This window comes from Thunnus albacares, chromosome 5, assembly GCF_914725855.1.
Source record: "Thunnus albacares chromosome 5, fThuAlb1.1, whole genome shotgun sequence".
Taxonomy (NCBI): Eukaryota; Metazoa; Chordata; class Actinopteri; order Scombriformes; family Scombridae; genus Thunnus; species Thunnus albacares.
In genome coordinates this window covers 17,938,123-17,951,312 of record NC_058110.1, presented here as the reverse complement: position 1 = coordinate 17,951,312, position 13,190 = coordinate 17,938,123, and the positions used below count along the sequence as shown (strand labels likewise).

Below are 13,190 nucleotides of genomic sequence, written 5' to 3'. Positions count from 1 at the left end.
AATTATTGATTAAATTTCTGTTGTCTAATTGATCAATCGTTAAAGCTCTACTTTAATTTGCTTGATAGGTGATCTATCACAGGTAATGTCCTCTAATCAGAGTAATTGTCACTATATGGTATTTTATTGTTGCTGAGTTTCTGCATAGTTGTATTCAAGTGTAGGGGGAAATTCTGTAATCCCAAATGTGATATATGCTATTTTAATACAAGCAACCTGAATTTTTTGCATCATCCTTTTACTCATGTCCAGGATTTCTTGTTTTCCTGCTGGGTTAGATTTCCAACAACATGGCTTTGGAATGCTGTTTGGCAACCAACTTGAATTCTCAGATGTCTGAGCTTCCCACTAGCACTTGAGTGCACCGGACGGAAGGCTTTTCAAAGCAGTCTTTGCTTTCAACTGCAGTGTCAAACAACATGAAGGCAGCTGTGACAAAGAATAAACATGATTTATAGTTCACTGTGATGGACAACCTAGATCAAGCAAGTGTCGAGTATCCGAGGGTTGATTTTCATGCCATACAGAAATAAATTGAAAGTAGCTACAGTGAAAATAGTGGGGGGAAAAAGTTATGCTTTTAAAACAGTCAACTGTTATGTATTAATGATGTATAGTAAATTGAGTAAATCATGCAAAAACTAACAAATTAGAGAATCAATCAGAGGAGCATGCCTTCTGAACGCTTCCTGTTGAACACAGGTGGTAGGCAATTCTCTGTAACTGTAAATTCACATCTAACACTCAGCATATTCACACAGAGATTGCGAGCAGATTATTTCCTCAGAATTGTAAAAGCTGCACATACCAGAAATGTGCACGCTTCTCAAGTTGTGCCAAATCCTCAAATTAGCTGCAACCATTAAAATGCTGTGTCTTGTATGCATTTCATTGTTTCACAGTAGACTGCTTTCATCCTATCAAAACGGTAAAGAAGACATTTGTAATAAGAACAGTTTTTACAGGCAGTGACAGACAGTCAGAAAAACAGACAGACAGTGTGCGTTGGGTGGGGATGTCAGTGTGGTATTTCCGTGAGCTGTTCACATCAAATGCTGCACGTGAAAGAAAATCATAAGTAGTGATGTTTGCACTAAGAAGTAGTGTTTAACTGCACATGTAGTCAATGATTAGAGAACACTTTAAAAAAAATAATGAACTTGTACTGACAGATTTTGCTTTTAGGACAAATGATGTCTTTATTCACTGTGGTTAATTAGATCAGTCACTATTAAATTACAATAATTAATTTCTGAAAATGAAACTATGTATTAGTGACCCATTTTAAAGATTTATGGACTGAGAGCCACGGCCATGGGAGGGAAGTCGGAAGGTATTGAGAGAGACAGACTTGCTGGTTAAGGTCTTCTTATAGGATTTTTACAAATTGAATAATATAGAATAACACCAGCCTTATCCTTTAAAAAACGCAGCTGTAACAAATGTCAGAATTGCAAGTAATGGATCTGATAAACCACTAAAACAGCTGTCTACCGTCTTCAGAAGAAGCACAAACAATAACATCACCTCTGATGCTCGACACACCATTAAGGACCTATTATCTATTCAAAACTTAATTTAACTTCAATAAATTAAGTCTTCCGCACTGATTATTTAGTTTATAAATTACACATACAGTGATTGTGACGCATTTTGTGATTGTTGTCCACTACAGGATTGACTTTATTCGTATATTTTTTGAATTGCACCTATATTCTGGATGTAGAAGCAGCCAAAAGCTGAGTTCCCACCGCAGAAGATAAAAAAGGTTAAAACTAACCTGGCCCTGACACATCAAGCTTTTTCAAATACGCCAAAAGGTCATGCGAACATGAAGCAAAGTTTCAGGTAACCCCCTTTCATAGTGAAGACTTATGTTTCTCTGAGGAAATTCGCTGCTTTTCTCTTGAAGTCTTAACATGCCTTATGAAAGGCAAAAAAAGTTAAGTTACTGTTTATAAAAATTTAAAATGAAATCATTTAATTCTTTTTTAAACAGAGTCGTAGAGTGTACTGTGTTTTCTATGAGACTAAATTAGGACGTTGGAATAATTTTTTAAAAAATCAACATTTCTTATCTTACTAATTTAAACTCTGAAAATTTGAACATAAGGCTGAATGAGAAGGTTACTTATGGTTGGCTCTGGTCTCTAGTTCACCAAGAGTCAAGTTAAAAGAAAGACTTCCATTATATCCAATAAGACATACACTGGAGTCTGTCTTCATAGATACTGGAAAAGACAGAATGTAGTTCCTATAATCTACAATACAGATAAATGAATTTCTCTGAAATTCTCTCTGAATTAATCAGTTTTTGCCAGTTTAAACAGAATTACTATAATTTTGAATAAGTAATTTAATGATCAAGTAATGATCAAAACTTGTGGCAGTGTGCTGAAGATCTGCCCGGCATAACATGTGAATTTGCTAACTACTGCAGATATTTAAGTTAAGCTATGATGAATCACAGGGTTCCCGTCACATACCCATAAATTATTATTGTTAAGCTAAAATGTTGAAATTGTGTAGATAGCAGATACTCGAAGCTCAGAGTTTCTGCACCTTTTGTTGAATCACATTAAATAATCACTGAATATTTGTTGTGATGGTTTTTAGTCTCCAGCGGTTTCTACAGGCATGTTAGAAATATTCTACATCAACTTTTCTCTAATTGTTAACTAAACATAATATATAGATTACAGGCAGCTACCCAGATCATGATTGTCAATTCTGATATGGACTGATAGACACAGCAGTATAAATTAAAAATCTAAAGGGCTGGTGTAAATATTTTATTTCTACTCAACTGTAACTGTTAATTTAAAGATTCTGCAGTTTCTTCGTAGCAGTAAAAGTTAAAGGAATAGTGTCTAAACAGTATATCTTTCTCTGCGAAGCCTGTATAATGTGGCATTAATTGTTATTTTTGTGAAATAAATATTTAATTTCTCAACTCTAATCTTCTTGTTTTCTGTATTGTCACACTGGAGACGGCGAGAAACCCGTAATGTATTTTCAGTGGCTAAAAAGCAAAAAGACGTGGATGCCATCATAGTGAAAACGAGGGAAAATCACTTTTACAATAAACTTAACTTTATTGACAGTAAAAAGTCTTGAGAATATCGAGGGGCACGCATTTGTAACTGCAATAACATCTCGGAAAGCAACATGACTTTTTGAAGTAATGAGGCAGTTGTACATCTTTAACTTTGAGGTAAAGTGTTTTGTCATGTTACATCATTCACAAAATATCATATAACATTGAAAGTTCACACAAGGAGACAAAAACCTCTGCCTCATTTTCACTTTTTCAAATTACTTCACATTTCAAAAAATAATTCACAATTCAGGTAAAAGCAGAAAATGACAAGCACACATGCTATATTCCATTCACACACACTTCTTTACTTATCAAACCAAGTGCATTTTTAGATTTCTTTTTTTTCTCAAACAGTTTCAAGTACATTTTTGCCTGCAATTAAAGGAAATCAAGTTAACTATGAAGCAGCAAACCCACAATAACAAGTAAGAATACTGAGTTTGGTCTCATTCATGTTCCCAAAATTAACATTATCAGATAACTCACCGTACTGTAGCAATAAGGTATTTGGGTGCTATAAAGAAGCAGGAGGTAACATTTCATGGACTTGAGGAATATGCTGGATAAGATTTGGAATATAGCTGATTAAATACACCAAGGCTGAAACAAACAACACTAAATAGATAATCACAAGTGATAACTTAATAGATCCCAACTGATTCATCAATTAATTTTTAAATAATTCAATATTAATTCAATTCCATTATGTAAATTGTCAGAAAAAATCTCAGCTTCAATCGCTGAGTGTAAAACCACAAAAGAATGATTTTAGTTGAAATGATATTTAATTCTCAGTCACACATTGCAGCAAACTTGAGTGTAGTAACCAGTGCAACGCTGTGGGATTCTGTGGAAGGCCGGCTCCGTTAAAAACACACTGGTGTTGTAAATTAGATCATCAATTATTGTGAGTATTATGCAATTTATCAGTGCAGTAGAACAATCACAGAAAAAAATAGTAAAGCCATCAAGTGCCTCGGCAAAGATGTTCATATATAAGCAGGGACCCTAAAAGTGCAATCATGTATAGGTATAGCACCCTGGGCCATCTCAGTCAGGATCTTACTGTACACCACATGGCTCATGGTCTGATCTGCACCAGTATTCTAAGGCTCACTTTAAAATCCAAAAAAACTTATTTTACATCTGAGCCCTGAATGCCCGTTTCACCCTCAGGTGAATGTTTTCAAGTTCATTTCCTTCATGATTTTGCTTCGTCTGACAGTCTTCTCACTGTGCAGCTGCAAATATTCTCGCTTGACTTCACACGCTGTCGAACCACGCTGTAAACAATATGTATTCCTACAGCAGTACGCTGCTGTAGGAGTTAAGGCAATCCATTTCTGTGCTTCGTCTGTGACAAAAGCTCCTCCCAAACCCAGAGGCACAAAGCTCTCAGTGCATATTAAGCTTACCTGACACACTACACAAAATACCCTCAACCATAAAAACACAGCTCTTAGTGCATACTGAGCATACCAAATATAATTCTTAAAATGTACATACCATGCTTTTTTTAACTGCCTGTGCACATGACCTCTCAAAAATGCTAACTAAATCACTTAAGAAAAGATGGCTAGTCAAGATTTTTGAGCACCAGTCCCCCCCACCCCCCTCAGTTTTTTTAGTTAAGAGGAAATCCCCCAAGAAGGCACTTTTGAAGCAAAACCAGTAGTTTTGCCACATGATTTGAAATGGGAGTGCAATCAATCATAGAGTGTAATTTGCCTCCACTAAACTTTAAATGCTGCGTTGAAAAGATTCTTCACTCGCGCCTGCTTTAGTTTAATAAATATTCTCAACAATAAAACCACAAATCTTTTAAGTTACACTAGGGATTTAAAGCAACTGATCTGGTGCAGAACAAACGTGAGCCCACAACTTTACAGTCACCTGTCCTCATCCGACCGCTGTTCTCCTTTCCTCAGCCCACCTGGTGCTCTCCTCGGCTGATGTGAGAGGAGAACTCGTAGCGGTCCTGGCTGCGGTGGCCGCAGATGTTGCACTCGAAGGGTTGGCGGAAGCCGTGACAACCCATGTGGATGGTGAACATGACATGGTCCAGGAAGAGGATGCGGCAGTGCCGGCAGTGGAAGGAGCGCACAGGCCGGCCGTCTCTGTCCAACACCTGCACTGTCTCCCTGGAAGAAAGGGGCGAGCCAGGGCGCTTCTTTAATATGGTGGGGGGCACAGGACATGCTCTCTCCCACTCTGGGTCTAAGTCTTTGGCCTGGCTGGGGCTGGAAGTGGGATGGCTGCGGGGCAGTGCTGGGGTTTGGTAGTGGAGGTGGTGGTTGTTGGAGGTACTTGTCGGGGCTGTAGCCCTTGTGCTCTGCTCTTCTGCTGTGCTCTCTGTGTCTGTAGAGTCGGGACAGCCGTTGGGCGAGGTGGTGTGGCTATTGGCTGAGGGTTGGTCATCACGGCCTTCACCTTCCTCCCGCCCAGCCAGGCCGAGAGATATCGCAGCCAGCCCACCTCCACCATGGGCTCGGGAGCGCTGAGGAGTCATGTTGCTGTTGATGGAGCCCATAACTGTGCGGAGCTCCGACAGGAAGGCAGGATGGAGCTGAGACAGTGCAGGCTGCTCATGGTTCTCCCCTTTACCCCTGGCACCTTGGAAATGTGTAGCCCCAAACCTAGCCGAGTCTCCGGCAGGCTGAGAGCTCATGAGGTCCCCTTCCTTCTCAGAGCCAGAGGACAATTCATAAGGTGCTTCAGGTAGATCAAGATGCATGTGTTTTTCAGCTATGAAAAGGACATATCAGTGATTAATAAGGATCAATGGACTGGCTTCATCTGCTCAATCTTGCTCATTTCCCTGATGCAGCATGAAGTGATTCCAAACTGGCAATAGCATGTTATTTGAATGGCAGTTGATAATGTTAGACCAAGTTCTTATTATTTCTGTACTTTATCAGTCAAGTATCAAGCTGAAAATATATCAGTTATCATATAATTGAAATTGGAACAAAATAGAATGCGTACGTGTTATAAATATATTTTTGCACTCTCAATAAATATGAATAACTTTGTTTTATTTTTAAAGACTCACCCAAAAACTTCTGTGGTGTTGACCTCTTGCGTTTGGTGATGCTAACTGCCAGTCTATCCACAAATTGGATTTTTTCGTTGGATGGCTGGAGCACAGGTTTAGACATTGTCTCAATATTTACTGACTCTTCACCTGCAAACAAAAAGCCTAGTAAAACATCAATCTGACTAACTAATTGTGTGTATAAATATGTTAAAATAGCTTAATTGAATATATTTGCATTTACAATCATGCAGGAACTTACAGGCTTATTTATTGTATGTAAAAGTTAGTACATTTCATGATCGTGTGATGTGTTACCCTGTGCTGTCTGTGTGTTGACTGCTGTTTGGTGGTCCAGACTCTTCAGGTAACTATGGCAGCGCTCCAGATGTTCCTCCAGGGTGCTCTGTTGTTTGTAGCTGCGACTACAGTAGCTGCACTTGAAAGGTTTTCCCACCGTTGGCGAAGAAACTGCAATTCAGAAAAAAATATTGAAGGTATTTCTTCTGCAACAGACAAGACAAGGCCAAAATTTCACTCCAGATGATGGATAACCAAATCGAAGGTGAGGCCAATAGTATATAAATTATTATAATAACGTTGTTTATTTATATGTTTATGTAGGGGGATTTTTTAAATTAAAAATAACCTATTATTGGCTAGGTTTGAGAGAGTGGATTTCCCCATTGTTGGAGATTCCTGAAATTGTTCTACGTTGCCCGCCAATGACGACAGAAAAACGCCTAACCTCTACACCGCAACGTTCCGTCTCAGTAATCGGAAACGCTGACGTCAATTCGCTGAAATCCATTTTACAAGAATTTTCTCTTTGAAAATGAACCTGTGGAGATCCACTACACCAAAAAAAAAAAAAAACTCATGTCAACATCTGGGGAGTGTTCGCTCACAAATTGAAAGCACCAGCAGGATTTCCTGTTTTCATGAACTTTTAAATGTCATATTTTGTCATGTGCTTTACAGAAGTAGATACCTATTTCCTCTGAGCTGCACAGAAGGGGGAAACGGACCATTCTAATGAATCCCCACTGTTACCGCTTAACATTGTTCCATACATCATAACAATCACTCATCACAATAAGGACTAATATTGTTATGGAACAACTGCATCAGTCAAGTTCAATAACTAAATAAGTACATTCATGAAAAATGTTTTTAGGGAATATGTTTCATGTGTTAAATTCTGTTGTATTACATTCAAAGCTCACTCATTTACCTGCATGTGTGCGTAGATGTCCAGCCAGGGCATCTCTCCGACGGCAAGCGTAGTTGCAGATGGGACACTTGAAAGGCTTCTCTCCCGAATGCAGCTTGATGTGGCGTAACAAGTTCCCCTTCTGTGTGAAGGAAGCTCCACACTGGTTACACTGGAACGGCCTCTCACCTGAGAACACATGGATGGATGAAGGCTTTCAGACATGATCCGTTTAAATGATTACCTTTATTTATTGTAGATTTTAGTTCCATTCAGGGTTATGGGTTAGGTTTAGGGTTAGATTTTTATCCATAAAATGTATTTGTGTTCCTTGTTTTGCTGGTTTGTTCACACCTGTGTGGCTACGCTTGTGCACCATCAGCACGTTTGGTCCAATGCAGATCATCCCGCACACCTCACACTGGAGCTTCCCACTGGGCAGCCGGATAGGTCCTGGTGAAGCAGCATTCGGACTGGCCATCTCATTGTAAATATTCGCTCTGTCTCTACCAGTCCCAGCGTACTCAGTGCTCCCCTCTTCCACGGAGTCCCCTCTGTCATCCGTCTTGCTGTTGTCTCTTACAGCTTCTGTGTTCTCTGGCTGTGGAGCCACTGGTGACTCATCATCACTGCAAAGCTCAACCTTGATGGAGTTTGCTGTGTAGAGAGAGGATGCGAGAAAAATACACTTATTTCTTTACGTACTTTTAATGATGAAGCCTATATAGACCATGTGGCCACAGTGCAACATAGGAATCATAACTGACCACTAAGGGAGCGATGTGGCGAGGACTGCTGACTGTTTGGAGATCTCGCTGAAGGGCCCTGCAACCCGCCATAAAAATCCTGTTCCGTTGATGACTCTCCTCCATTGCCTGAAACACAAATATGCCCACGTTATTAAAGTAAACATTAATGTCTGGAGACTGTACAAACAAAAGTACAGTAGTTTTCTCTTTTTCTATATACTTGCCTGGTGCATATGAGCGTCCATTGCAGTCATCAGCATTCATTCTTTCACCAGATGCCTGGAGAAAAGCGATAAAAAAAACAGATATTAGATATGATTTTTTTCCCGTTCATAATGACCATTTTTGAAAAGATCCAATTTTCCGAGTTGTAGTCACATAAATGTCAAATAAAAAAGTGGATACTAACCATATAAAATATACTTAGCAGCTGTAGCTGTACAAGCGGTACAAGAATAAGGCTAGGAAACAGTTAGCTTTACGCCTTCAGTTCCACGTGTCTAATAATAAGTTCACTGTAATAAACTAATCGAGTAAACTTAGGTCCTGCTGTGCTATTTCTGTATCACCTAGATTCTTCTGCACTGTGGCCAGCAAATGAATATGAGAGCCTCCACATTTATATAACGCTAATGGCCAAGAGTGTTGAAGGAGGAGTTGAAACTACAGAGGGTGGAGAAAATAGCAGGAACACCTACAATGTAAAGCAATCCTGTACAGTACCACAAACTACAACCTTGATTTGAAGCTTTCAAGAATCAATATGAAGGTAAGATATGATCATATATATGTGTTTGTGTGTGTGTATATATATATATATATATATATATGTGTGTGTGTGTGTGTGTGTCTGTGTGTCTGTGTGCATATCTATCTATCTATCTATCTATCTATCTATCTATCTATCTATCTATCTATGTATATATATATATAGATATACACACACAGCAATATAAAGTGTATATATTAGCATGTGCAGATGTTTAAAAATCAAAGTATGTTTCTATATACATATATTTCATATAATCCAGTTTAAAGTGGCATAGTAACCCAGACATACAGTAGGTCATATTTGGAATAAATACATCTACATTATCCCAATTTTCGAAATTTTCGGTGCTGAGTTACAACATTTTCAGACATACGGTATGTTAATTTTGTGTGACCAGACTTTAAGGTAATGCTCTATTTAATTTCACGTTGAAAATCCAAAAGACACAAAAGAGCCAGATGTAAAATGCTGCACCTTTTGCTCAAATGGATGACAACAGTGGACAGAGGAGACTGTGGAGCGAGGGGAGGGGTGGGGGGGGTGGGGGGGGGCGGAGACAACACATCGCAGGGAAAATTAATATCCTGGCACTGGCCGCGCATGGAGAGCAACAGGAGATGCAGCCGGGAGACGCGCACCGGGGCACGGCGATTAAAAAAAAGGGACGCGCACCAGCGCCGACCCTTGTCTGTCAATCCTGTGTCTGCCCGAGATGGGCGCCTGTGCAGTAAAACGTATACATTCTCAAATAACTATCACGCCTCTCTCCACATATCTGTGAGCTCTACTTATTGTAGCAGCTCGGTGGATTTGGTCCGTTATGACACCAATCAGCTCATGGACGGTCGAGACAGCGGCGAGACGCGACGGCAATTTGTTGCAGGAGTTGCGACCAAATTGTCCGCATGAACGCAGCTGTCATCTAACATCGAGCACGTCAAACTGGCCTGGGCTATACAGTGTTTCTCATGAGCCGTTGCTATGGCACCCGACCACACGACAAATGGCATTTACCCCACCAACTACTCAAAAACATGCCGTACTTCCGAATGAAAACTGATGGATGGTCTTACCAAGCGCCGCGGTGAAGTCCACATGCCTCTTCCTTACCTGGCGACCGATCGGTGTTTTCCTTTTTAATTGTCTGGATAGCTGTTTGTTTTCCCAGGCGACGACAGCATCTCCGGGATTTTTTTTTTTTACCTGGGAATCCCAAACAACTTCCGGGCCCATGCTGGGATACAGACCGAATAATTGTACAACAGAGCTCTTGATCCAGTGATTGTCGAATGCATCGATGCATGTCAGCTGCATGTGATGAAAATGATGCTATTAGAAGAACCCACAGGCTCAGCAGAAGACTGAGCTGCAGTGCATGATTATCTGTAGTGAGACATTTACAGCTTAGCTGGCCAGAAAGCCTGATAGATTTAGTAAAATGATTCTTTGAATGCTCAGACGCTGTTTATGATCAAGGCCTCTCCCGGAAATGCTCATGGAGAGTGGCGTAGGCGGGTTATTTTACTATTTCTTGTGTTTTTGTGTCTGTGTATTCCAGTTTATATACCTTTATAACATTATTATTACATGACTTAATAACATATTTATAGCATTCTCTCTGTGAAATTAAAGAATATGTGCATGACAATGGTAATTGAGCATTTAATATCAAGCAAGCACACGAGAAAACAACTAAAATTGTTGTGGTGAAATAGTTTAATGGTGATATTACACATGCAGCGCCACAGGGTGGCAGCAAACTGCTGTTTTTTATTCTGTGAGACACCAACTCTGCCAAGTAACCAATCACACAGCTGTGAAATGCTGTTTGTCAAGTGGAAGTAACAGGTGATGATGCGAACACAATGCCAGTCTCTGTGCATCCTTCCTATTCACCTTCCAGTGAACAGTATAAAATAATGACAGAAAAACAATGCAATCAAGAGTGTCACATCCCTGTGCAACTATGCATGCCAGTCATGAAGGAAATGAAGGGCAACTATTTGAATCGATGGGGCCTGTGTCGCTGGAGAAGGACCTCATAAGCCTCGTTGATCTTGACAAACATTGCCTCAGCATCCTTGCCCGGGTTGTGGTCTGGATGCCATGTCTTGGCCAGCTCCCTGTAGCTCCGAGTTATCTCTTCAAGAGGGGCCTCCGGTTCCAAGGATAATATCTGCAACATAGATAAGTCCAGATACTGTACCAGTTTGGAAACCACGACTATGCCGGAGTAATTTCTTAACTCACTAAAAATGTACAGAATGAAATAAACACTTCACTATAACTATCTTATCATTTATAGTCTCACCTGCAGTGCCTCTCTTTCCCTCACAGTGTACTCTTTGAGCAGTATTTCCAGCATTTTCCTCCAAGCCTCCTCATAGTACCCCCCTCCAGTCAGGGCACACAAGATTCGATATGGCATCAAAAGAATGTACTCAAACACATTTCTGAGCCAAGGCAGAAACCAGAAAATATCCAGCAGTGCTGCCACACAGTCAGACAGGTAGTACAGTGTGGCTGTGGTGTTATGAAAAATACAGTAACCCAGTGGAGCAGAGAAGGCCAGCCAAGCAAGACCCAGTCTGTAAAGCCGCGGGCCTGGACAAAATACAGAGAATTTTTTTATTTTACTACATAAAATGATTCAAATATGTTATTAATATCTCACCTATAACAATATCTCACCTAGTTCCTGTGTGCTCGCAGGTGTCCGTTTGAACCTGCGGTGCTGTGCAGCCGTGACACTGGCGGCCAGGCTGATGGGGAGAGGTGATAAAGTGCTGCCATAGAATATTGGGGAAGTTATGAGACAAGCAGTCAAAGTTTTTTGGAGATCGGAGGTCTGCTGGCCGACACTGGACACCAGATGCACCCCTGCGCCCACACATAACGGCAGAACGATCAAGTAGAAGAAACTGAGGGAGTTCAGTCCTATCAGAGCCACAGTGCCAAAGTAGATCCCAACACACACCTGTCCAGCGAATCTGACAGGGCCTATAGATGGAGGGACCATGGGGGGTCTTTTTCTTTCTTTGTCTGCATCTTGATTGGCCTCACTAACATATGCAGGAATACGTATGAACTCTCTGACCCAGCCGAACCCAAATCCTCCCAGGGTTAGCATCCATAACAGGGCATGGCTGTCTCTCCCTAAATATAAATGGTGAAGGCCCACAGGTCCACCTACTGCCCACAGGGCATAGGCTACCATGACGCTTTTTACCATCCTGTGGCCTCTGTGGCTCAGTCCCTGCACGGGTGAGTATTAAACATCCTTGACATGGTCCTGCAATCAAGTGACACAAAGGTTTAGTCTTATCTTCAAGTCTAAACTTGTCCTTCACAAAACTACAGTCTATAACAAGTCTAATATTGATTTAGAGGTGAGTCAATCTAGCTGTCAGGGTTTTGTTTGGTAGGAATTGTAGCATTTATGGTTTATTATCTGTTATCTGTTTTATTATTTCATCTATTTTATGCTTCGATTTTATATGATTGAAAACTATTTTTCGCATGTCTGTTTTCACATCACAGCAAATGTTTTGATCACATCTGCTCAAATCGCTCTCTAAACATTTTACCTGAGTTATAAGTCTGAGTTATACTGTGTGTTTCCGGGACACTCCTGTAAAAGAGATTTTTTTTTAATCTCTGCTATCTACTCCCCTGGTTAAATAAAGTTATTATGTAAGAGGGATTTAGTTCATGATGGGCATTGCCATGTCAACATTTTAAGTCATTACAAAACATAATATTCTATAATTGTCCATGTTATTACATGACAGTTTTCAGAGAAAACACATCACACTGTAATACAAAAAGTCAGACGTTAGGCACCGACTTATCTCTGTAGCAAATCCTCAGTTGATCCAACAGCTGTACCAGGCTGAGCATTCAACTAATTTACTTTACTTTTTTATACATTTATGTTCTCTTCTAACATAAATGTCTCTGTCTAATAAAGACAAGGTTACTTACTGAGCCCATAATTTCAAGTCCTTGTCCCAAAAGATCCTTTTCAGTCCCTTCCGTAGTTAAAGTTGGTGTATGTTGTTGCAACAGTTGGACTTTGGATCTTGACATAAAACTGGCACTGCGGCCTCAACACATGATATGTATCAACATTTAGGTCCCTTGATCATCTGAACTGATTAGGTCTAAAGTCTAAAGAAGATCTTTGTGAGAGATATAGGCCACAGATGAGCCCTTCTGAGCGCTGATTCAAGCAGCGCCGACTTGTTCTGTCAACCTTTAATGTAATAGATGCATTGCAAACACAGAGCTACTGTAAACACAAATGACGAACCTTAAATCAC

The 13,190-nt window shown here is 40.3% G+C and overlaps 2 protein-coding genes across 5 annotated transcripts; both read right to left on the bottom strand.

Moving 5' to 3' along the window:
* Positions 1–3,101: 3,101 nt before the first annotated feature.
* ikzf4 (IKAROS family zinc finger 4) lies at positions 3,102–10,280 on the bottom strand. Of its 3 annotated transcripts, none has more exons than XM_044352910.1 (8): positions 9,979–10,280; positions 8,321–8,375; positions 8,115–8,222; positions 7,702–8,004; positions 7,369–7,536; positions 6,453–6,605; positions 6,153–6,284; positions 3,102–5,845 (listed from the first exon to the last, which is right to left on the bottom strand). In XM_044352910.1, exons 1-8 carry the CDS (start codon positions 10,180–10,182, stop codon positions 5,025–5,027), a joined length of 1,944 nt encoding a protein of 647 aa, XP_044208845.1. In that variant the 5' UTR covers positions 10,183–10,280; the 3' UTR covers positions 3,102–5,024. The 3 variants fall into 3 exon arrangements, with proteins under 3 accessions (XP_044208845.1, XP_044208846.1, XP_044208847.1); XM_044352911.1 differs by having other exon boundaries at positions 9,942–10,211; XM_044352912.1 differs by lacking the exon at positions 9,979–10,280 and adding an exon at positions 8,506–8,893.
* Positions 10,281–10,602: 322 nt separating this feature from the next.
* dnajc22 (DnaJ (Hsp40) homolog, subfamily C, member 22) lies at positions 10,603–12,949 on the bottom strand. Of its 2 annotated transcripts, XM_044352913.1 has the most exons (4): positions 12,853–12,949; positions 11,560–12,160; positions 11,180–11,472; positions 10,603–11,044 (listed from the first exon to the last, which is right to left on the bottom strand). In XM_044352913.1, exons 2-4 carry the CDS (start codon positions 12,098–12,100, stop codon positions 10,868–10,870), a joined length of 1,011 nt encoding a protein of 336 aa, XP_044208848.1. In that variant the 5' UTR covers positions 12,101–12,160; positions 12,853–12,949; the 3' UTR covers positions 10,603–10,867. The 2 variants fall into 2 exon arrangements, with proteins under 2 accessions (XP_044208848.1, XP_044208849.1); XM_044352914.1 differs by lacking the exon at positions 12,853–12,949 and having other exon boundaries at positions 11,560–12,283.
* Positions 12,950–13,190: the final 241 nt, after the last annotated feature.

Coding starts and splice junctions, on each gene's coding strand:
- ikzf4 (XM_044352910.1), bottom strand. CDS start 10,182: ATGCAGCTGACATGCATCGATGCATTCGACAATCACTGGATCAAGAGC. Junction 8,223..8,320: donor TGGACGCTCATATGCACCAG/GCAAGTATATAG, acceptor TTTGTGTTTCAG/GCAATGGAGGAGAGTCATCA. Junction 5,846..6,152: donor AACACCACAGAAGTTTTTGG/GTGAGTCTTTAA, acceptor TCCTTTTCATAG/CTGAAAAACACATGCATCTT.
- dnajc22 (XM_044352913.1), bottom strand. CDS start 12,100: ATGGTAAAAAGCGTCATGGTAGCCTATGCCCTGTGGGCAGTAGGTGGA. Junction 11,473..11,559: donor TGCGAGCACACAGGAACTAG/GTGAGATATTGT, acceptor TATTTTGTCCAG/GCCCGCGGCTTTACAGACTG. Junction 11,045..11,179: donor GGGAAAGAGAGGCACTGCAG/GTGAGACTATAA, acceptor TCTATGTTGCAG/ATATTATCCTTGGAACCGGA.